This window comes from Puma concolor, chromosome A1 (assembly GCF_028749965.1).
Source record: "Puma concolor isolate L17-30 chromosome A1, mPumCon1.1.hap2, whole genome shotgun sequence".
In the NCBI taxonomy this organism is placed as follows: Eukaryota; Metazoa; Chordata; class Mammalia; order Carnivora; family Felidae; genus Puma; species Puma concolor.
In genome coordinates this window covers 220,099,059-220,124,962 of record NC_141667.1, presented here as the reverse complement: position 1 = coordinate 220,124,962, position 25,904 = coordinate 220,099,059, and the positions used below count along the sequence as shown (strand labels likewise).

The 25,904-nt window shown below is 37.9% G+C and overlaps 1 protein-coding gene across 2 annotated transcripts in view; it reads right to left on the bottom strand.

Annotated features, from left to right (window-relative positions):
- The window catches only part of CDADC1 (cytidine and dCMP deaminase domain containing 1), a 48,495-nt gene that overhangs the window by 8,176 nt on the left and 14,415 nt on the right, over positions 1-25,904 (bottom strand). Inside the window, exons 4-9 of one of the 2 annotated variants that reach the window (XR_015253304.1) lie at positions 21,136-21,313; positions 13,901-14,470; positions 8,344-8,393; positions 5,107-5,276; positions 2,389-2,578; positions 1,466-1,575 (exon numbers count right to left, since the gene is read on the bottom strand). Coding sequence is in view for 1 of the 2 variants with exons in the window: in XM_025924259.2 (XP_025780044.1) it covers positions 2,389-2,578; positions 5,107-5,276; positions 8,344-8,393; positions 13,901-14,470; positions 21,136-21,313 (1,158 nt within the window). In the remaining variant the exon portion in view is untranslated. The remainder of the gene's footprint in view (positions 1-1,465; positions 1,576-2,388; positions 2,579-5,106; positions 5,277-8,343; positions 8,394-13,900; positions 14,471-21,135; positions 21,314-25,904) is intronic. The other variant, XM_025924259.2, reaches the window with a different exon arrangement.

Sequence of the window (25,904 nt, the reverse complement as noted above, 5' to 3'; positions counted from 1 at the left end):
GGTATTTATTAAAAAAAACCAAAAAACAAAACCTAGGCATTTAGCTAACCAGGGAGTTTAAGTCATTTACATAATATTGCAAACCAGGCCAGATGAGGGAAAAGAGGAGAAGGAGGAAAAGGAGGAGAGAGTTAACCTTCACCAGAAGGAGCACAGAGAAGAATCGTGTGCACCTGAGTGGGGTACTCCTGTGGGTCTTGGCCCATCTCTGCCGAGGGGCCTCACACCCTCTGTCTTCCCGCCTCCCTCTGCTTCTCTCACCCTATATCTTACATTCTTCTGACCTCTTCATTGTCTTTACAGTGAGAAAGCTACTCAAATCCGCCAGTAAGCAAAATATTTCAGAATTCACTTAATCTGTCTGTCACAATCCTGAAGAGCTAGGTCATTTAATCTTTATGGAGAGAATGTGAAACAACTATTTCCTTCTACTCCTCAGGAGGAATGAAGAGACAGAAAACAAAAACACAAAACCAGAGATTTCTCTTTGACTAGCTGGATGTAAGTTTTTGTTTGCTTTTACAAAAGAGGCACCTTGCTCATCTCTCCTTTCTTTCAGGGCCCTCCTTTTTTTAAAAAATCATGAAATTTAAATAAAACTGGAAATAAAAAAACAAAAATAAATGACAAAAATAAAAAGGGTAAATAGTTATGATACTTCATACACACAAAACCTAGGCAATATGCTGTTATAATTCCAAAATTTTTAATATAAATATATAAGTATATGTATACACATATATAGACAGTTTATTATTATTATTTTTTAATGTTTTATTTATTTATTTGGAAGAGAGAGAGCAGGAAAGGGGCAGAGAGGGAAGAAGAGAGAGAATCCCAAGCAGGCTTCACACTGCAAGCACAGAGTCTGATGCAGGGCTTGATTCCACGAACCATGAGATCATGACCTGAACCGAAACCAAGAGTCAGAGGCTTAACCGACTGAGCCAGCCAGGTGCCCTAATAGACACTTTAAAACATATCTTTTTGGTGCCTTATATGTTCCAGGCACTCTGGACTCAAACAGGAATGTAAATTTGAAATTTATAAATAGTTATATGCCTTTTATATCTAACGCAAATTCTTGTATATAAGTGTTACATTAAATGCCAGAGTTATCATTAAAAATCAACATATGATTCTGGAGAGGGGATCTTTTTGCTATATAGAACACTGGGACAACTGGTAAACTTTGGCTAGAATCTGTGGATGAAATTATCAATGATAATTTCCCAAGTTTTGTGGCTATATCATGGTTTTGTAGGAGAATCTACCATTTGAGGAAATATGTAATAAACTATTTGAGAGTGATCTGGCTATCATTTTTTTTTAGTATTTTTTTTTTTTTTTTATTTTTGGGAGAGCATGAGCAGGGAAGGTGCAGAGAGAGGGGGACAGAGGATCCGAAGTGGGCTCTGTGCTGACAGTCTGACAGCAGAGAGCCCAATGTGGGGCTCGAACTCACCAACTGCGAGATCATGACCTGAGCCAAGGCTGGACGCTCCACCGACTGAGCCACCCAGGCGCCCCAAGAGTGATCTGGCCACCATGTCAACAAATTACTCTCAAACGTTTCTGAAAAAAAAAAGTTCTTTGTAGTGGTTTTGTAACTTTTCTGTATGTTTGAGATTGTTTCTAAAAAGTTTTTTAGGGGCGCCTGGCGCTGGGTGGCTCAGTCAGTTGAGTGTCGGACTTCAGGTCAAGTCACGATCTCACGGTTTGTGAGTTTGAGCTCCACATTTGGCCCTCTGCTGTCGGCACAGAGCCTGCTTTGGATCTTCTGTCCCCCTCTCTCTCTGCACCTTCCCCTGCTTGCTCTCTCTCTCTCTCAAAAATAAATAAACCAGAAAAAAAATTTTTTAAAAGACTAAATAGTAAAATAAAGTTCTATGTTTTCCATGAAGTATCTCAGTACTTTTTCTGAAACATCAAATATTAAATCCCTTCTATCTTTTCTAATTTTTCCCATGAGAAATGTGTCGTGAGTGCATGTGTGTGTGTGTGTGTGTGTGTATTTGTGTGGGTCCCTGTCTTTTGGGTAATCCTAAACTATTTTCATCTCTATTTACCACTCCAAACCAGAAGGGTGAGGGAAGAGGCGGGTGAGGGATTTTCTTTTGTTAGCCACCAGGTGGCACTAAAGGGTCCACCAATTCAGGATCTGTAAGGTCAATAATGTGCAGCTTGTTACGGACATGTCGATTCGTAAGACAAAGATCCTAAGCTGAAAATCTGTAATTAGATGAGTAGTTGCACATAAAAATAAACTCTGTGATAATAGTTTGTTGAAAGTCTTTAAAAGCATGGGAATCACTAACTAAAAATATTCAGCAGGGTAGGTAACAATATAATAGAAAGTATACTTGAAAAAAATGTGTATCTACTTACTGTAAATTTGCTAACACCCTCAAGTTCCCCAAATCTCATGTAAGAGATGTCTGCTTTCTTTTTTCCAACATCTACATCTCCTGCATAGATTTGTTTTATGCCTGCACCTTTAATTAAAGGTACACACTCATCACATGGGCACTTTGTGACAAAGATCATACTTCTTTCTTCTGGTTTTATTTCTTGACACCTACAAAAAATTTATAAGTATTAGGAAGGTAGCTTCCACAATGATAGTTATATTTTAGAGAAATCTTTAAATACTAAAACTGAGCTGCTTTTCAAACAAATTTACAGCATTATAAACAACAATAAACTTTATTCTTGCCAAATTAGTGAACATACAAAATATATAAACTCATAAAATGTTAATATACAATCTGAACATGACAATTATTATAATTAAAATTCATTCATTATTCTAAGCAATTGGTAAGATGTTCAGTATTAGATTACAAATAAAAACAGAAAAAGACACTGAAAGAGAGAGGGAGGAAGGGAGGGAGAGCAAGAACAATGGATAAATAAGAACTTTGTAATACCAGAATGAGGGGCTAGAAACTCTCCTCTTTGAGAGTTTACCATGAGAGATTAGACGTTAGCTCATCATGGTAGCCAAAGGATCTAACCCTTATCTAGTATCGACTGGTTATTTAATAAATGCTTATTAAATTGATAAATTAATATTAAAATTCTGCTTTGAGTTATAGTTCCTTTATTCCCTCTCTGAGAAAGGATACTTTATTTTAACAAGCGTTTGGCTTTGACAGATTCATACCTCCGCATAAAGTAAGCAAGTAAACCCGTAATGAAGAGCACAAGGAAAAGAACAGAGCAACTGTTTGCTGAGGGAGTTTAGGACCAAGAAATGCCCTCATCTGAAGCTACGGGGATTACACTTCCTGGTTCTGTGGTTTCCGCTGCTCTCAGTCAGCTGTCCTACACAACCATCCGCCCTCCATATTCACCTCCCCAGTTCAGACTCATTCTGCTTGCCTAGACTAGGGCAACAGAATGTTATGCATCTGGTCTATTTAAATAATATACCTGCAACCTAAGTGGTAGGGTGGCTCTGCCAACGCCCTTCCAACTCCCCACTTTTAAATTCAAAGTCCTCCCTTGTCCAGCCCCAACCTACTCCCACATGCTCCACAGTCCAGCCCAACTGGAACACTCATGTTCCCAAACACACAAGCATTTTCCTACTTTCTAGACCATTGCTATGCCTGAAGCAAGGATGGCTTCCCTTCAGGTAAGCCTCTTCAATTGCCACAATCCTACCAGACGTTCAGAACCCAGCTCAAATGCCAGCTCCTCCTTAAAGCTTTCCCCCTTCACTTCCCCTCCATCTGTAGCAGTCCATGAATTTCCACAGGATTTTGTGTTGGCATTTCCCAGAGAACCGATCACCTTGGCTCAAAAGCACTTTTCTATCCTCCTGCCGCATTATAAGCTCCTCAAAGACCAAAGCCATGTCTCGCTCAGTTTTGAACCCCCTAAGATCACTCCCTCAGTGGTAATGACTGAGAAATGTTTGTGGAAATGATCTAAATGAACACCAGAAGGAGGTGATGCCAGTTATAATCTCTCACCGAAACTATGTTAAAGCAATTTGGTTCATGGTAAAATCTATATATTCCTAAGTATATGCGTTCTAGGTTTAGAAAACAAAGGACATCTTACAGCTGAGAAAGTGGAAGACCCTAAGGACAAACACCAAGCAGTTTTATATTGGAGAGAGAAGGAAGACAAAAAAAAAACAAAAACAGGCTCGCTCAGCAAATTTGTTTTTTTTTTTTTTTTTAATATATGAAATTTATTGTCAAATTGGTTTCCATACAACACCCAGTGCATGCCAACAGGTGCCCTCCTCAATACCCATCACCCACCTTCCCCTCCCTCCCACCCCCCATCAACCCTCAGTTTGTTCTCAGTTTTTAAGAGTCTCTTATGCTTTGGCTCTCTTCCACTCTAACCTCTTTTTTTTTCCCCCCTTCCCCTCCCCCATGGGTTCCTGTTAAGTTTCTCAGGATCCACATAAGAGTGAACACATATGGTATCTGTCTTTCTCTGTATGGCTTATTTCACTTAGCATCACACTCTCCAGTTCCATCCACGTTGCTACAAAGGGCCATATTTCATTCTTTCTCATTGCCACATAGTACTCCATTGTGTATATAAACCACAATTTCTTTATCCATTCATCAGCTGGTGGACATTTAGGCTCTTTCCATAATTTGGTTATTGTTGACAGTGCTGCTATGAACATTGGGGTACAAGTGCCCCTATGCATCAGTACTCCTGTGTCCCTTGGATAAATTCCTAGCAGTGCTATTGCTGGGTCATAGGGTAGGTCTATTTTTAATTTTCTGAGGAACCTCCACACTGCTTTCCAGAGCGGCTGCACCAATTTGCATTCCCACCAACAGTGCAAGAGGGTTCCTGTTTCTCCACATCCTCTCCAGCATCTACAGTCTCCTGATTTGTTCATTTTGGCCACTCTGACTCGCTCAGCAAATTTGAAGGTGTGGAGGATCTCTGGCAATGGCCTCAGGTCAGACAGCCCAGACCAAGTATATCCGAAATTATACTTCTGAGAAGAATATTTCTTAGAATTAAAAAAAGAAAATAAAAAGAAAGAAATTATAGCTAAAAGAAACTAATTTCAACTAACCCTTGCTACATTTTAAAGAAAAGACATGCAAACAAATTTCATACCTAAATGTCAAGGCATTCTGTTCCGCATGTACAATGTATCTGAATTTCCTTATTTCTCTGTCTTTCTGTTTATCATCCATGTGTGGGAAATCAGCATACTCGGACCCAACAGGAAAAGCATTATAACCGCATCCTATGAAGTACATGGCACCGGTTCCATCCCAACTCCTCTGTGAGAGCAAGCAAACCAACAAAGCTGAGCTGTCAACATAGAAGGGCATCTGGCAGTGTATTTAAAGCCTGGCATCACACTTTATATAACCAATTCCATTTTCTGTCACCAAAAACAAAAACAAAAAAAACATACGATCCTACACCCTCCTGCTGCAACATGGTTTTATCAAAGCTAAATTTCAAGAAGTCTGATCATTTCTAACGTATAATCTCAAGGCAGTCCTTGGTGTTAGCTATTAAATACCAGCTTGTTTAATTCACAAATTGTTTGCCTTGATTCAGACATCTTTCCCCAAATAGATTATAAGATCCTGGAAAACAGAAACCATGCTTTATGCCTCTTTTTTATGCCTTGAAGTACACCTATTAGAGTGCTCCACACATAACAGGTACTCCATAAGTAATTGTTAATTTTGTATATGCTCTGTGCTGTTCTACTGGTTAGCAAACCAGAAATGCTGAAAATATTTTGAACAATTTCAACTATTAGACTAAAAATATGCTGTAGTGATATTGCTGGAAAATAAAAATGCACTTTCCTTTAACTTCATATTTATTGTGTATTTATTTATATTGTGTATATATATTATAAAATAATATATATATAAAATAATACATATTTAATGAATCTTTTTACTTAAGTGGCTTTTTTAATTTCTCATGGTCAATGGCATATTAGGTATAACATGAATGCTTTCAGTTACTAGAGTGAAATATTTTATACAGCATAAGTGTTTATAATAATTTAGAATATACTATAAACCACTAAATTTCAATATATTATAACTACTCATGTGATAATATCAACATACTCATTACTATGACAGCTTGATAAAAATCATTGTTATGATGAGCCAATAAACACAAATAAAATGTTATCTCAATAATAATAATAATAAATTATTCTTGAGCATTTACTAAATGTCAAACATCATGCCAAGTTTTTCGTGTATTATTTCATTTAATCAATCCTCACAACAATCTAGGCAGTAGTACTATTACTTTTCCCATTTCACAGATAAGGAAACTGAGGCCCAGAGAGATTAAACTTGTCTGGGGTTATAAATGCTAGTGACATAGCCAGAATTCAAGCCCAGGTTGCTGGACCCCAAACCCATGTCTTTCCACTTTACCAGGCTACCTACCATAGATAACTTGACTGGAAACTTAAATTCTCTACAAAGCACTTGAGAACCACATGTTAAGCCAAAAGGCTGCTGGGCATTCATGTCAACACAAATGAGAGTTCCAGCCATTGGCCAGGCACTGTGCTGGGAATACAGCTGCAAGCAAGACAGGGTCTTCCTGCCCTCATAAACTGGAGATAAGAACCTGTGCACATAATTTCAACTGTGATGAGCATCATAAATTAGGTGCACAGAATGCTATGGGAGTTTGTGGCAGAGGAACCTATTCTATTAGGTGGTTAATAGGTGGGGCGAGTTAGGTAGAGTCAAGACATCTTTTGAAGGTGGAATTTATAGCATTTGGTGATTGATTATATATGTGTAGTAACAGGGAATGGTAATGGTGACCACTGATGAAGGAATAGGTTGGCAGGGAAGATACTGGATTATTGGCTAGGTTGAACGTGAGGGCCTTATGATACATCCAGGGAAATAGTCAAATTAGTTGCCATGAAGTCTACTGAAGAAGAATCTAGGCTCCCTACTCACCTTTCAGCTAGCCTTATAGTTACTAAGTATCTCTTGATCTCACGCCTTTCCAACCCAACCCCACAACTCTGAGGCTTCATCATCTCCTTTTTCTTAACTCCCTATTTGCTGTCCAGCCCCACTTCATTCTCCTTATGATGTAAATCTGATCAAATTATTTTCCCACTTAAAATATTCTTGGATTGCACTGTCCAATACAGTAGCCATTAGCCACATGTGGTTGGTCTGAATTCAGAAGCACTATTAAGTGTAAAATACACACAGGACTGTGAAGACTTAATACTCTCCCCAGATGCAGAATATTTTATTAATAGCTTTTATGCCAATTACAGGTTGAAATAATATCTGGAAATATGATTAAATAAAATATATTCTTGGGGCGCCTGGATGGCTCAGTTGGTTAAGCGTCCGACTTCGGCTCAGGTCATGATCTCACAGTTTGTGGGTTCAAGCCCCGCATCAGGCTCTGTGCTGACAGCTCAGCTCAGAGCCTGGAGCCTGCTTCCAATTCTGTGTCTCCCTCTCTCTCTGCCCCTCCCCTGCTCATGCTCTGTCTCTCTCTGTCTCAAAAATAAATAAAACATTAAAAATATATATATATATATTCTTAAAATTAATTCACCTGTTTCTTTTTTTTTTTTTTTAATGTGGCTCTTCGGAAATTTAAAATTATGTGTAACTTGCTTTTTATTTCTACTGGTTAGCACTAGAGTATCCCACTGTAGAAAGGATAAACTCTCTGCATGGTATGCAAAGTGCTTCGTGGTCCAGTCTAATTTTTTGCTACACTAACATACAGATAGTGTGCACAATACTCCACTATGCACACTACAGCACACACTACACACCAAATCACTTGAATTTTCTCAAATTCTGTCTTGTACCCTCTACCTTTGCCTGCTATTTTCCCAGTCACGCTAATTTGCTCTGCCTGATGCCTTCCTACGCATTCTTCAAGACTAATAAACAGCACCCTACCTCCTCTAAGAATATTTTACTCATTTCTCCAAGCAGTGTAGAGATTTCTGCTCCCTGCCCTCCCAGGGTCACGTTATAATTACATTTATATACCAGCCCCTTTTTCGTTCCCCCGTCTCCATTAATAGACTATTTAAGGCCACCAAGGGCAGGAAACGTGGTCCTTACCTCCCCACTGTTCATTGTGGCACAGCGCCTACCCTGTGGAAAATGTTTAATAAATGTTTGCTAAATCAATTAATCTACCTAGACAATTGTTGGGGGAATGATCAAATATTTATCGAATTTAACAAATGCACCAAAATGAAATATTAACCCCAATGGATCAATAAAATATAATGCAGTTAAGATTGAACTAGGTTTAAACAAAATCAAGGTTAAATGTTTAAAGAACTATTTTCACACTTACAGATTTTCCTTCTGCCCAAATGACTGCTCCAACTCCAGTTTTATGATCCTCTGAAAGATAAATGTCATTTAACACAGCAAAAATCAGTGATTTGTTAGTTTCAGAAATACAAGTTTCTAAAAACAGTACATAGTATTGAAACATAATTCACAATGTAGCAGCAATCCTTGATATCTTCACTAACTACAGAAATAAATACCTTTTTATTACTAAATAAATTTGTGTAGTAAAAGTTTACCACTAAAGTAAATACTTTCAGGCATGGAATATGGGAACCAGGTACTAAATAACCATACAGTGTCATTACCAACCCAATCACACAGGATCTATATGCTGAGCTCATTACAATGGCAGTGCCCACAGTCAGATCACCGCAAAGTTGTAACCAGAACTGAGGGTAATTTTATAGATTCTCCACCAACAAATCAGTCTCTAAAAGACTATTTCTAACAGATGATGAAATGACTTAAAAAGAAGTTTCTGAACTAATGAATTTAATGTAACAATAATTCACAACAATCAAATCTGTCTTCTAGCATTTTTTACACTCTAATCATGGAAAATACATTTTATGGAAATATTGTTGCTAAGAAACAAAGCTCAAACTTATAATACAAACAAAAGCAAGTTTTATGGGCTTTCATACCTATATGAAAGTCCTTTTCCTGACCTTCAGAGTTTATCTCAATGGGAAAAGAATGCCAACTTAGTGAATGATGCTCATTTCTAAATCAAGTGGCAGAAGTTATAAACATAAGGTTACAATTTCCCTGCAGAACCAAAACCTCTACAACAAATAAAGCTGTAGGTTTTAAAATCATGAATCTGAAACAGAAAGTTTTAAAAAACCAAAATGGAAATGCTGCATATCAAGGATTTACTTTTTCCTTTTACTAATACAAAGATAAGTTTCAAATTTCTAAAGACAATTATACAGTAATTATGAAAACCACAGTATTTATCAAAATCTTAATAAGGGACTGATGTGGTTAAGCAGGTCCATTTACACAGAAACAGTAACAATCTGGGAATTTACTCTAGGGCATTTTCATATTGGTAAGGATTAAATGAAACTGTAGTTTCACTCCACAATTTCCTAAAAGTTAATCCCTCCAATGATAACTTCATTCCATCTAGGTATTAAAAACTAGTTTGCCTTACAAATAAGTTAATTTTTAAAACTTAACGATACTATAATAAAATTCCCCATCTTCAGTTCAAGCAAGCTCAAGTTTTCACAATTATATCACAAAGCATTTGTGTAATTTATTTTAAGCACTTTTTACCCATTATCTCATTTTTACCATAAAGGTAAAGCAGATAAAATTTCCTTTTCTAGATGAGAAAACAGGCAAAGTAATCAAGTGACTAAAATTTAGCCCACTAAATGAAATCTACCCCTCCCTTTGACATTAAGAATTTTGTAACAAAGATTTCCCTTTATTGAACGCCCAAGTGGGACAATGCTGAAAAGTTCCTGTATTCATGAAATTTATAGTCTGAAGTGGGAGACAGACAGGAAGCACCCATGTGCTGTGCTTGTGCTACAATGGAAATGAACCCCATGCTGAGGAATGGAGGGTATGGGAAGGCTTATTCTAGAGTGGAGATTCATGGAAGAGATTTTGCTGTAAACAAAACTTTGTTCCTTCCAAGACGTGCAGAGTATAACCTAAGGGTGGAAAAGAATATAATTATGGCTTTATGCTCATTTCTAAGGCAGGTGGCAGAAGTTATAAATGTAAACCAAAACCTTTAAGTAAAACTATCCTTAATACATGTACAAACCTGAAACAAAAAATGAGAGACTGAAATAGAAATTCTTCATATGAAGAGTCTATTTTTCCTACCATCAACACTAAGTATTTTTCATGTTATGTTGTTTTTAGTCTCAGGAGCCACTTTTTCTGTTTCAGTCTGGGGACAGGCTAAACCTTGTCACGAGGGGAAAAATGCAATTTTCCCTCAGTATGTGGCTCTACTGCCTTTCTAAGTTTAGTTAAACCAACAGAATATTCTTTTCTATGTCTCTTAAAATCAGAATAAAATTTTATCCATGTTAGATGGAGTAGATTTCACACAGCTCCAAGGTCGGATGACAGATGAGGTAATTTCTCAAGAATCTTTTCATGTCTGCAATTTGTACAGACATTGCTCCCCATAATCTGCTCATTCACAGGTTTTCTTTCTCTGTATACCTTTGACGGAAAAGGTCAACTTATTATATTCACTGAGCCAAATTTCTGAGACTCCAATCACCAAAAGTCAGAGAACTCTTCAGCCCACCATTCTGGAACACAGGTGTGGTTATTTTAGCTCCAGATTCTGTGGTCATGTCAGCATTTGCCCAAGTGTGGTCCACAGCCACTTCATCAGAATCACTGCATGTTTGTTAAAAGGAAGACTCTTGGCTCCCAGGGAAATCCCCTGAAGTGACCTCTCCAAAGACTTCAGCCAGGGCTCAGGAACCCACATTTTTCATGAGCATCCCCTCTGATTCATAGGCAGAGAACCAAATTGAGAACCACCAAGTTATGATCTGAAACAGTTAACTTTCATAGCTTCTCCAACCTACTTTCATCATCAATGTTGTGGTTCAGGAGGAAGGCATAATCCTCAGCTTTGAAAAACACTTAGTCTAAGGGAAAATGGGACCCCCAAAAAAGATTTAAAAATCACACTTAAATCAGGTAGACAAGATGCAATGCCCTCCTCTTTTTTCCCCTCTCTAGAGTCTAAATGAATTTTGTCACGTTTTTGCTACCTCATAGCTTCCTTTAATGACACCTCTGTGGATCCTATTTATTCATCATTTAAAATACAATTATTAAGCACCAGCTTCTCAATTACTTTTAGAAGTCTGTTGTTAGAGGTTCTGGAATTCATTTCACTCATATTTTTGAATAAAATGGTTTAATGAAATGGTGTCTTCACCTATGGAGTGAAATAAAATCAAAGTAAACTGAACAGTGTGAAATTAAAAGCCTGAGTTGTTAGGACACTCCATCAGGGGCTATCTACCTTGCCGGACTGCCCTCAGTGTTAAATAAGATACATATATAAATTGCCCGGCTCTGTGCCTGACACATTCTAGGTGCTTAATAAATTGTTACTGTTATATAGGTCCAGTATTTCTCATCTGAAGTCCCTTTTATCAAGGTTTGTTTTTTTTCTTTTTTTACAGCTTGATGTACTTATTTCATGGTCACACCTAACCAAATATTTAGTGCAAATATTCACACATTCTACTCCACATGTATGTGTTTGATTATAATGCACTGTGCCAGACCCCCTGGAATGCTGTGTCATATACAATACATGTACCATATTACTTTCTAAAATCTGAAAAATTCTGAACTCCTTTTCATCTGGCTCCAAGAATTTTGGATAAGGGATTGTGGACCATTTAACTTTGGATATAAAAAGATTTCCTTTATCCACTCAGCACATCATGCTGAGCATTAGTGCTAAGGAAAAACTGTCCCTTCCCTGGGAGAGCAGAGAGTGGAGTGGAGTGCATGACAGAGAGTTGCATCCTATTCAAGATTTGGGTTCCAGGCAAAAAAGCCATCCACAATAAAAAAAATTAACCTGTAAAAATCTTTTAAGTTACCCATCAAGAGCAGAAGCACAACTTCATGTATAAAACTCCGCACAGAAATAGTAGATACATTTATAGAGTATCTTATAAAGAACAGAGATGCAAATTTCTATCTATGCATTACTGCACCTTTACACAGTGGAATCCTACATGGCACGATGAGATGTTCTCCTATGAGAAGAGGTACTGAAATCAACTAAAAGAACAGCAGATTCCGATCTCCCAGCTTACGCTCACCCTGGAATCAACTGAATTCTAATTAGCAAAGGAGAATTAATTAGTGAATTATAGCTGTAACAGCTGTTCCCATTTATGTTTCTGCCCTTCCAGTATGGTTTAGAGAAAAATCATTTACAAGGCTGTTTTTGGCAAAGAGACTAACGTGCAGCCCACAATACAACATAATTACATTAAATCAGTCTTTTACATAATTGTTTGGAGTCATATAGCTTGTGCCTGTAGTAGAACCACATTCTTTAATAAGAGTTGAGTGATTATTAACCCTGCTGAATGGCAGAATCCCTTGCAGAACTTTAAAAATTCATACGCCTAGGCCACACCCTTAGGAAGCTCTGTTCAGTAGGTCTGGGGTGGAATTTGAGCATTTGGACTTTTAATAAAATATTAATTGTGATTCTGAAATGCGGTCATTGAAGATCTCCATTCTACTGAAAGTACTTTGATTGTGGTCTTTGTTTAGAATATACTGCAGACCAGTGGTATTTGTATGGACCTTTTCTTAAGATTTTCTTTCTTCTTCTTTCTTGGGATAAGCTAAAAAAATCCTCCATTCACCAAATCTTACTCTACTGCTCCTCCTGCCTGTATTTTTCCTCCTTATTTCAAAGTCACATTTAAAAAAGTGATCAAGATTCTACTTTGAAAAAATCTTACATCTGGTAAGATGTGAAAACATTGTTCTATAATTAGAAATACAGATGCCATCTTTTATCACAATAAAGAAAATTCCCAATAGTTTCCTTTTTCACATATACACTCATGCACAACTTAATAAAGTTAAAAATGTTTGATTTCTCAACTTGCTGATGGAACACATACCAGCAATGGGAAGAATTTGTCAATATTCCTTTACTTTAATTCTGTTATTTTGAATTCATTTTTTATTATAAAGATTTTCAAAGTTTTTATTAAATACCGAATACACTGGGGCGCCTGGGTGGCTCAGTCGGTTAAACGTCCGACTTCAGCTCAGGTCATGATCTCGCAGTTTGTGAGTTCGAGCCCCATGTCAGACCCTATGCTGACAGCTCAGAGCCTGGAGCCTGCTTCGGATTCTGTGTTTCCCCCTCTCTCTGCCCCTCCCACGCTCATGCTCTGTCTCTCTCTCAATAATAAATAAACATTAAAAACATTAAAAAAAAATACCAAATACATACAAAATACTGAAGAGTTAATTAAAAATGAATGATTTTTGGGGCGCCTGGGTGGCGCAGTCGGTTAAGCGTCCGACTTCAGCCAGGTCACGATCTCGCGGTCCGTGAGTTCGAGCCCCGCGTCAGGCTCTGGGCTGATGGCTCAGAGCCTGGAGCCTGTTTCCGATTCTGTGTCTCCCTCTCTCTCTGTCCCAAAAATAAATAAACGTTGAAAAAAAGAAAATTTAAAAATGAATGATTTTTGGTTCTCTTTCTCTTTTTGTCCCATCTCTAGTGGAGAGCTCAATGAACAATGAGAACACAAAAACAGGAAGAAGGTCCTACATAATCAGGCCCTGATTTATAAATGTAGCACTGAATATAAGGCCGCAAGGAATCCTAAAACTGCTCTGAGTTGTCTACTCAAGGGTCTCGCTAACTTCTACACATATGACCAGCAAAACTTCAGTACTAAGAAAGAGTAAATGAACCCTACCATGGATGACATGAATACCATTTTACTTCTGAGACAAATACAACCCAATCAATCAGCCCCAATTTATGCACTAAGCATGTAACTCACCAGTTCGATATGCCAATAACCTGGCCTGAACCATGCAGTGCCTTGCAATTTCTTGTGGCAAACTTTGATTGTGAATTTCATTAATCTGTTCGGTATTACCACAATAAAATCCGTAGTGCTTAAAGTTGGGCACACTGGAAGCTACTGTGGCCAAAAGGAGGATAAGGTCTTTCATGTTTTGCCTTAGATTGCTAAAGTATGGATTTTCACAGAGGTTCTCCAAACCTATAGTCATCAGTATTTGCTTATGCATGTCTTCATTTGGAACCAAAAATAACATTTCAAATTCTTTTATTCTTTCTTGTTTACATTCAGAATAAAAGTCAACGTTAGCATCCGGCAGTGTTTTTGCAATTTTTTGAATAAAGTCACATTTGTAAGAGGTCTCCTCTACAAACTGCACCATATAACACACCAAAGGCTGAAGTAAGACACACACGTGGGCCCGACTGTTTGACTTCAACCTTTCCACTGCTTTGGCATCTAACTTCGCATCTTCAGAACTAGAAGCCTCAGTAAGCAAACTTATTTCTGGATCAGCAGGCCAGTATGAAATTCGGTTAACTCCAGCTGAAATACAAAATATGAAAGGTAGTTATCAGACACATGCTGAAGTTAAGGGTTTTCATGATAAATCCACCATATCACTGTGGTAGATCCAGAGGTCCCAATATAATAAATGTCCATTATGAAGTCAATTTTAATATAGGCAGAAGGTTGGCAAACTATAGCCCATCGGCTAAATCTCTCCCATTGCCTGTTTTTGTACAGCTGGCAGGTTTAAGAATGGATTTTATAGTTTTAAATAATTGCAGAAGGTCAAAAGAATAGTATTTTATGACACATGAAAATTTTATGAAACTAAAATTCAGTGTCTATAAATAAAGTTTTATTTGAAAACAGACTCACCCGTTCATTGACATAGTCTCTAGCTGCTTTTGCACAACAATGGAGTAGCTGAGTTGAATATCTGTACAGACACCATATGGCCTGCAAAGCCTAAAATATTTACTATCTAGCCCTTCACAGGAAAAGATGGGTGATCCTTAACAAAGCTCATGGAAGATACTTGTGGAATCACTGGCTTTGCCAAAGTGTGGTCCCAAAGCCCAGTGCCAGGACTAAATACCAGAGTCCTACAAGTAATCAAGTGGCTGCTTTTAGAAATATCAGAGCCAACAACTGATACTGTCCAGAGTTTGTATTTGAAATAAACAATTCATCCATATGTGAAAAATGTACCTATGCTCTGAATTCTTCCTCTGGGAAGCTACTCTAAAAAGTTATTCTAAACAGAAACAGAAAAAATTCATGCATGCATATATTTAGTGCAGCACTGTTTAAAACAGTAAAAATATAGAAAAAATCTAAATGGCTAAAATAATGTGAGGGCAACAGTGTGTGCGCGTGCGTGTGTTGGGGGGGATGGGGAAACAATATTAATTTTTTTAAGTCCACAAAATTAAAAACAAAACAATAAACTTGGAATTTTCAATGTGACAGTAGGTTAGTAATCTTTAATATACAGAGAAGATTTTAATTAATTAACAGCACATATGAATTGACAAGAACAATAAGGCCTCGAGAGAGGCAAAATGATATGATCAGACAATTTACAAAATAGAAAACAAAACTAGATTACAAACAGATGAAAAAAATATTTTGCATTTGAGAGGGAACAATGAGATGCCTTATACAGAGTACAGCATTAAGCATTCAAATGTTCATTAATTAATTAGTCGTTTACAAAGAGACCCCTTTGCTAATATCTCCTGCAATTTCAGCTAGGAAAGAGACTTTTTACGATTGTGCCCAGAAGCGAAAAGACAGATGGCCCATAGGGTGTCCTACATTCAAAGTAACAGATGAACTAAAAAATCTTAGTTGAACAAGTGCACATTTCTATCTACTCCCTGCTACTCCTGAGTCTTACTGTGGCTTGGGTTATAAATCAATTCTGAAGGCCTTGGAGCTAATATTAGAAGTTTCCGGTGGCTGCATTTCACCTTCCCCCTGTTGGGAGTTCTCATAATCCATTTCCTACTCAGTAGTGATAGTCAATCTTTCATCTAAGCATCTGGTTGCTTCTAGTAATCCTGACTTAAGGAGAAGAGAGGATGACTAGTCTTTGGACAAATGTTCATGTACCAGTGGCAAATGCTACAGCAGAGGTTTTCAGATTTGTTGGTTTGTTTCAGACGTTACACTCTTAAAATTAATGAGAACCCCGAAGAGCTTTGTTTATGTAGATGGTACCTACTGATATTTACTGTATCAGAAAATTCAAACAAATTTCAAAAAATATTTATTAATTCATTAAAGGAACAGAGAACCTACTATATATTAATATAAATAACAGTTTAATAAAACAAAAACAACATGTATTTCCCAAAACAGCAACAAAAACTAGTTGAAAAGAATGGCATTGTTTTAAATGTTTACAAATTTATTATTTAGCTTAACAGAAGATAGCTGGGTTCTCAAATCTGCTCCTGCTTTCAATCTGTTGTCATAGGTTTTCACTGAAGTATATGAAAAGTATCCGCCTCACAAAGATGTGTAGTTGAAAAAGGAGTATTTTAACAGCCATTTCAGGTAAGTGAATTTTCTTCTTTCATACTACATAAAAGTTTGACAAGGGATAATTTCTTAAAGGTTAGTTACAATGTGGAATCTGGAATATAACAACAGACTTTTTGTACAATTATGCTAAAGTCCATTCGTTTATTGTGCACTTAGAATGGCACTTTCGCTCATGCATGACTTCGTAGCACCATGCATTGGACATTTGGAAATACTGGTTTACTGATTTTATAATATTAAAAAAAAAAGTCCTATTCATTAATATTACCATCACTGATATCACATCAGAAGAGTCTTTAAGTGTCGGGAAGCTACATGTTGCTCATGATGGTGGATATGAGTTTTTCAAAATTCTAATTTTCACTTGAAGACTCAATTTTTTTTTAAGTTTTATTTATTTTGAGAGAGTGCATGCACATGAGTGGGGGAGGGACAGAGAGAGAGAGGGAGAATCCTAAGCAGGGCTCAAACCCATGAACTGTGAGATCATGACTTGAGACGAAACCAAGAATTGGATGCTTAATCAACTGAGCCACCCAGGTGCCCCTTGAAGACTCAACTTTTATTATTAACAAATACTATCCGTTGTTTTGAGAGAATGCTGCCAAACAGCCAAGTGTAAAGAATTAAAGTTTGTTAGTTCACAGTGTGTTCAATGAAAAAAAGTGGACAATTCAGTTCATAACATAAGCATAAAGAGTTAGGGGTCCCCAGAAAAAGAAAGAGAAGTCATTTTAGGCCCCTAGCTCTGCTCCTCAATCTATGCCTTACCAGCTCTAGTCTCCCCAGCACTTCTTGCAGAACTTCTTAGGAAGTGTCAGAATTGCAAAGAAATGCAAATGGATTTAAGGGGTGCCTGGGTGGCTCAATTGATTAAGAGATTAAGCCTCTGACTCGAGCTCAGGTCATGATCTCACGGTTTGTGAGTTCAAGCCCCGTGTGGCGCTCTGTGTTGACAGCTCAGAGTATGGAGCCTGCTTGGGATTCTGTGTCTCCCTCTCTCTCTGCCTCTCCCCCACTCGCACTCTGTCTCGCTCTCTCTCTTTCTCAAAAATAAACAAACATTAAACAATTTTTTAAAAAATGCAAACGATTTTAAGGGAACAAAGGGAATGCAAAAACTAACAATCTCTACCAAAATAGCCTAATCATTTCAGTCACAATAATTCAGTGGTAAAAACTCACAGTGCTGTTTCAAAAGTAAACAAGGCCCTGCACTCCCTAACAGAGATAAGAAGCCCAAGACCCCATCCAGCTGATACCAGCTCTCAGTGCTTGCCCATAGCCCCTTATTTGCTGCAAATAGTTTCCTTTGTGTGACAACTCCACCAAGGATCTGCCTCATAAACTCCAGTTAGTTTGGATACAATAACTCAAACAGCTGCACCCAGTAAATGGTTTTCCTTCAGGCAACCTTCATACTCAGGTTTGTAGGGCAAGTGCTTTAGGCCCACCTCCCATTTTTTTCACACCGAATATTAAAAAGATGTGTACTCAAGGGTTGGGATTTAATAAAATTAATAATTTTTACTGTTTCATCACAGACATTCTTACATGAAACTCTTTTTTTTTTAAAGTTTATTTATTTACTTATTTGAGAGAGAGAGAGAGAGAGAGTGAGAGAGAGAGAGAGAGAGAGAGAGAGAATGAACAAGCAGGGAAGGGGCAGAGAGAGAATCCCAAGCAGGCTCCATGCTGTCAGCACAGAGACTGATGCAGGGCTTGATTTTACCAACTGTGAGATCATGACCCGAGCCGAAATTCATTCAGACACTTTACCAATTTGAGTCATTGAGGCACCGCATGAAACCCTCTTTTTTAACTCCAAGTTCGTGGCCTTGAAGAGTACAAGGACTACTATCAGCTTGATTCATACTACGGCAACAGTAGTTTTACTCATCATTGTTTTGGTACTATTAGTATAAATGTAGTATCATTATGAAAACAATTTTATCTTGTGGACCATCAAGAATCCAAAAACCACATTTTGAGAACCACCATGCTTAAGAAACGTTTCCTTTAAACTGACTTAATAACTTCATTATAGCATGGGGCTAAACCATGACCCTTCCCAAGATAAAATATATAAGCCTACGATAACTGCAATTTTATTTATATATGGGCTTAGTACTAACACGAAAGCATTTCCATGGTAGGTCCTTCCTGATTTTCCACACTTCATTTGTTTTCCCAGGTTCAAACGTCTTAAATCAAAGACATGAAGCAGTGGTGAGTTACTTGCACTCCCCTATCTTTCTAATTCTTTCCTTCTAATTCTGATTCTATAACAGCTCTGAGGCTATTAAGAGGGCTTCCAGCATAGTCAGCTTAGCACAAAACACAACTACGTTTTATTCATTTTTCTCCCTTGACTCTAGGAGAGATCAGTCAACACATATTTTGCTCTTTTCACATTCTTTTCTTTCTATATCAATGCCACCATCTCCACCTATTTTATACCACGTTTACACCCGGCCTAATGAGCTCTCAACCTCCTATCTTTCCGTGTTTCAATTCAGTAATAAAAAATTCAAAAGTAATAATAGAAATTTTAATCATGTTACATCCTGCTCAAGAAGGTTCAGTGGCTCCATATTATTAATAATAGGGTTTATAGGTCAATTAACACAAGTGACCTAAGTAAAATGAATATCCAATCTGCACAATCAATTGGTAAAAAAAAGAAAACGGAAAAACTGTCCCCACCACTCTCATACCTATCTCTCTACTCATAACAGCAGGGAAAAGACTATAGAACCCAGTGGTATCTGTGCTCTACCTGCTTGAATACTTGCTGCAGGCCAGTAGGCTCTAGCCATGTGACCATTTCTTCTGGAAGTGCTTCCACCTGTAGCTCAAGGGCACTGCCTTTACTATGGATCTGGTCTTTAGTCTTAAGACTTTCATGTAAATAAAAATAGCTCTCCCTCAAAACAAGTGTAGGAACTCTGTTCTATAAGACAAAGCCCAAAGGCCATACAGTTTTTCAAAGTTCTCCACTAAAGTCCCAACCTATCATTTTAAACCATCTGCCACTATTCTTACCAATAATAATTCTCCATTTCAAACCACTGACTCCCAAAACCTTGCTTCTCACAAACTGATGACCTCACATGTGCTGTCCCCCTCACCAGGAATGTGTTCTTCCTCCTCTACATCTGACCCATCAAGATCCAGCTTAAGCCCCAGCCTTTCATAACATGCCAACCTGCATGGATCACTATTTTGCTTCTCAGTTCAGGTATTACTTAACAGCCTCTATCACTCATTTGGTATTTGATGTGTTACATTAAATTGTAACACAAATAACCCAAACAGCAACTTGAAGAAGAGGATTAATAACTATGTAAGCCCTTTTATTTCTCCCCAGAAGCTCTCCAAACCCATCTTTTTGGGTTTTTAAGAAGGCCTCATTACAGAGGCACAACTGATTAAATTACTGACACTGGTAACTGAACTCAAACTCCAGTCCCTCTTTCCTTCCAAAGAGGTCTGAGGAGTGAGGTTGAGATTTCCAACGCTCTAGTCACCTGGTTAGCTCCCCTGGCAACCGGGCCCCCATCAGTGGTGTTTCCCAAAAGCCACTTCTCTAACAAAGTCAGGTGTGTCTGAAGGGGGCTTGTCAGGAATAACAAGACACCTCTATCACTCTCATTACTCCAGAAATTCCAAGGCTTTTAGTCGCTCTGTGCCAGGAATGGGATGAAAACCAAATATATAATTCATATTCTCAGTTAAAATATCTCAGTTAAAATATGTAAAAGATATAATATTTTTTAAATGGGAGAATGCCTGCATACTTACCTGGCTACAAAATAGAATCATAAGGGGCACCTGGGTGGCTCAGTTGGTTATTTTGGCTCAGGTCATGATCTCATGGTTCATGGGATTGAGGCATGCGTCGAGCTCCATGCTGAGCACAGAGCCTGCTTGGGATTCTCTTTCTTCCTCTCTCAGTCCCTCCCCTGCTTGTGTGCATGCACTCTCGCTCTTTCTCTCTCTCTCTCTCTCTCTCAAAATAAATAAATAAACTTAAAAAAAAATAGAATCATAAGCATAAAGAGCTTTAGTGAGTGGTCTGATGTAGCAGAGATAGTTAAACATTAACCATCTGTGCTTCTCCTTCTGAAGTACAGAACAATCATTGGGAGATTGTTCAGCCAGGAACTACAGAGCCCACAGTGGATGTGAAAAGAAGGGCCAGCGTTTTTGGGGGGAAGGCATGCCTTCTCTATGCTCTGTCTCAGTCGGCCTCTGGATGCAGAGGACTCAAGGCTCTAGAAGACAACAGTAGCAATGTGACAGAAGATGCCAACACCTGTGAATCAGCCACACGGAGAAAAGCTGCCTGTTGTTCAGCAGCACCTATGTTGGACTATTACGTGGGTGATAAAGGTCTAGTATATTAAGCCACTGAAATTTTGGTGTTTCTTATAGCAGCTAGCATTAGTTTACTAACACATGAAGAATCATCTAATTAGGTAGTAACAGGGCAGAGACCAGATTCGTTTTCTGACACTGTTTACAGTGTACCAACTGTATTCTGATATGTATTTATAGTTCTAAATTATCTCAGTGGTGTGAAAGCAATTTATCTTGATTATTCTTAGATAAATACTATTAATCCCCAACCAAGCCTTATCTACACTTACCATTTACAATCATTTTCAAACAAGCAGAACATGGTTTTCTGGAAAAATAAAGATCACAGTTTTTCAGCCTTGACCCATGTTTTATAAGAGCAATTTTCCCAGCATGTAAATCTTCACTAGAACAATGGAGACCAACAATTTTCGTGTTTTTCACCACCACAAGGCCAGTTCTCTTCACCTACATTAAGATAAAAAATAATAATGTATTAGTTTTAACGTCTGTTAAAAAAGAGACAACAGGCTCCAAATGGAGTCACTTGTGCTAACCCCCTGTTATCAGACTGAGGCTTAATACCTAATTGCAGTTTCATCCTCTCCCAGTAATACAATAACCGGTCAGACTTGAATTTCCTGGTCAGCTAGTGAGAAAATCCACCTGGTAGACTCCCTCAGTCCCCCAAAGAAAGGTGACCTTGACTGAAACAATCCACTTTTTTTGCTAGTAGCTTCTTTTTCCCACCCCTTCTGCTTGTAGAAGTCTTCCGTTTTCACAGCTCTGCAGATTTCCTCTCTACTTACTAGATGGGATGCTGCCCAATTCATGAATCATTGAATAAAGCAAGTAGATCTTTAAATTTACGCAGTTGAATTTTTTTTTTTTTTTTTTTTTAACAGATTTGGTGGGAGCATTTGGATCCAAAGGAAAACTTCCAATGGCTTCGGGGACAACAAGAAACACAAACGTGATACCCTCAAGCCCTTTGAGTTCTCTGTCCTTCTTGCCATTTCTAAGGGCCACACAGTAAGTTCCTCTTGGTTCTGAGCTCTGCTCTCTTGGCACTGAGCTAATCTGATCAGCTTTCCAGTCCAAAATTCCCCATTTGACTGGAAATCCCAGCCCTTGATTAGCCCCCAGAGTCCACACTGGGAACTCCTGGTTCAATCTATAGCTTCCTGTTGTGTGGAATCCCAGGCTATGGTCCCCATTGGTTGAGATTTGGCCATGGTGTGTACTGGCCTGTCTCTTGGCCAGGTTGGGGGAACACCTTTTGGTTCCTGCTGGTGCATTAAGGTGAAAATGTCTGTCTCATTTTGTGTTGATAAACTCTACTGCTGATTGGAATCCTGGAGACCAAAAGCTGCAAAGTTGGTAGACATGGTTCAGCACTTAAAAGCTATTAGCTGACCACCTAACTCTAAGATCCCTGGGGTAGGATAAGACAGTTGTTACATTAACACTAGGTCGCCCACTAACCTCAGCAAATTTTGGTGCAACTAGGCACAGTGTAAAACACCACACAATCCCCAACCCAGCAGCATGTCCTCTTAGGCATTAATCTGCCTCTGAGAAACCCACTTAGCTTAAAAAAGAAAAAGAGAGAAAGGGATCCTTAAATTCCAAAGCATACCACCTTCTGGCACACTTGCTTATTTTAAGTCTAAAAACTATAACCCTGGAAGCTATAAACATTTACAAAATGACAAAATCTTACTAAGCTTATTTCGTGTCCTTAAGAAGTTGGCTTGGTAACCATCAGTTTGGGGGCCCCAAAATATGGCCAGACAGAAATGTGGGTTGTACCCCATTTACCACTAGCTATGGCTGGACAGAAAATATGGGTTCAACTCCATTTTTGGGTAGGGTCCTAGCAAACTGCTATAAGCCCTCAGGTAAATTACAACCTAGAACACAATGGACATTATGAGGAATGGTCAAATTAGTTAAGATCATTCAAAAAGTAAGAGTTCCTAAATCAAACCAACAGGATGGTAAGCACCTGTTTTAACCTGCATGCAGAAGCCTTCAAAAGGCTTCAAAAATCCAAAATACCTTCATTGAAAGATTTGTTGCAAAAGGCTCATGAAAAATTAAAAGCACAAAAGGTACATAAAATAAGACTGTAAGACTGAGGTAACTCCTGCCGTTCCCCTCTATCCTCCCTTATTTGAGTACTCACTTCAGTAATCCTGAGTCATCTTTCCACTCGGAGAAGACTGCAGCACCATAAACAAAAGTCCACCAATTTGGTGGCTTACACACACCCTTGTCTCTACGCTTGAAGGAGAGGTGACACGACTCTGAGGGAGTGTCAGGTAAATTGCTACCTTATTCCCTTAAACAGCCAAGGGAAAGTGAAGTTAAAATTACTGGAAAACCTTGCCAAATTTTGGAAGATACCAAAGCTACACCCTACTTCACACTCCACTAGGAGCCTGCAGATGTATCCTAGGAAAAACTGGCAGAAGCTGCCTCGGTGTGAGAACTCTTACCAGAGTCTGTTCTCCTGGATCTCTGTCCACAGTAACCAGTATGAGAAAATAAGATCTTTTGCACCCTCTCTGGGGATGCTCCTGGAGTCCAAGGAGTTATTTAAAACTGCTAGGAATATTTACTGTTTGTCTCAGCTAAAAATTGACAAGGTATTTAAAAGGATGGGTTTTTTTTTGTTTTTTTTTTGTTTTTTTTTAATTTTTTTTTTTCAACGTTTATTTATTTTTGGGACAGAGAGAGACAGAGCATGAACGGGGGAGGGGCAGAGAGAGAGGGAGACACAGAATCGGAAACAGGCTCCAGGCTCTGAGCCATCAGCCCAGAGCCCGATGCGGGGCTCGAACTCACGGACCGCGAGATCGTGACCTGGCTGAAGTCGGACACTTAACCGACTGCGCCACCCAGGCGCCCCAAAGGATGTTTTTAAGTAGCTAGTCCTGTGATCGGAAGTTGGACAGATTAAAAGCTGGTATTCAATGCTTGACAGGAGTTTTTCTTAGGTATTCTCCCCTAAGCTAAAATACAAACTATGAATACAGACGAAAAGAAAAAAAACCTTCCCAAGCTTTTGTGGGTTTACTAAAACATTACAAACAACTCGAAATCCAGAACATAGAAATCTTTTGAATTCCACCTTCGTTGGAAATATTTTCCCTGATATAAAAAGCATATTGAAAATAATGTGGTTGGATGGGTGGACCAACCTGTGATATCATTTAAGTTACAATCCAATTCCTTGAGAAATTAAAAGCACCTGTTCTTATCTTACAGATCTTTGCAAAACCAGAAATGCAGCTCTAAAATCAATTCAAAGTCCACCTACCCTTTTTACCAGTCCCCAAATCTCCTGCATTTATCTCAAAAGCTTGTAAGTAGTTTTGGAGGAACTTACGTTCTTTCCCTGTGTCTTTGACATGTACATGTTTTACCGGGTTTTCCCCAGGAACTCTGATCTAAACCATCCCCACTTCCTAAGACTGAAGAAAAAAAGCGGGGTGGAGGGAGGCTTTTTATCAATACAAACTGCCACAGAAGGTCCCTTGCCCAAAATCTAGTTGACAGCTTTCATAAAATTGCTTGTCAAGGTCAAATACAAATCTTCAATGTCATCTCCCCAAATATTACAGAAAAAGATTCAGCCATCTGAATAGGTAAATTTAACTTATTCCAACTGTTCTTTTATAAGCTAGTGAGTTTTGCATTACCATACCTGTCTCATGGCTACAATCTTAAAATGAAAGCTATAAGGTCTCTGTTTGCATTGGTCTATATATTTAAGTACATCTATGTATATGTATTGTAGATGTGTGGTATTTTCTACCTCTGGATAGTATTGACAAAATTAATTTGTAAAAGAGCTCTATTTAACTGGCTTAAAGAAAATTAAACATTTGTATCGATTATTCACAAAATTCTCCAAAATATAATCGAAACTAAACCCAAATGCTTTTCAGGTTCATATGATCTGGGAAAACATTCAGTATTAAGGCTTATTTAAGCTTGTTGGTTTAATTAACATAGACATGTCTTTAGAGTTCTCAACACTGAATATAAAGCAGTCATACAACTTCATTCAGCCTCCTTATACTAGTCAAATAATTTCATGTCATCTCTGTTACAAAATCTGTCAGGTAGAAAAATAACTTGGAATGATGAAATTTTCCTAAGCAATCCAAAAATAATTGCTCAAAAGAAGTGAACTAAATAGATGTAAGTGAGATGAAAGTTTTTGGGTAAACTTTTTAAATAGTTTCCCCAAATCTTTTCGGTAACCTGAAACCTTGAAGTTTTGCTAAGTTAAATTAAACGATGGATAGTCATTGAATATCTAGATTATTTCCAAATAACATAAAACACTGGAACATTCATTACTAGACATAGGTTTATCTACTTTTTAGTTTCCTTTTATAGAGGAACTACAGATTTGGGGGGGTTTGTTAGTAAACACGTTTTGTGTCACACTGAAAAATTTACTATGAGAAGGTCTACATTTTTAGAAATTATGAAAAGTACTTATAAATTTGCCAAGCCACAGAATGTTAATGTAAAAGATAGTTCACAATTGTTTACTTCTTTATTTTTATTAGAAATTAAGGTCTTTAAGGGTTTAAAAATTCTAATATATTTAATTAAAGCTACTAGAAATAATAATAAAAAAATCTCCATGTGCAAAGGAAAGTAGGATGTGTGTTTTCAGTAAAAGAAGGCATGAGGAATGGACATGCATTTTTTGTTGAGGGAAAGCAAGTAATTTTGTCCTATAGTGAGACTAGTTATTTCAGAATGGGAAAGAGGAAAGACGGAGAACAAAATCTGAAGGGATACCAAAAAGGTTATAGAATATTTGTAGAAAAGGAGTCTTTGGAAAGGAATATTGTGTGTGATCAAGCTGGCTAAGATTAGAACAAGTTTAATGAAGTTTTTTTTTTTAATTTTTTAATTAAAAAATTTCTTTTAAGTAGGCTTCATGTCTAGCACGGAGCCCAAGGGCTTGAACTCACGACCCTGAGATCAAGATCTGAGCTGAGATTAAGAGTTGGACACTCGGGGCGCCTGG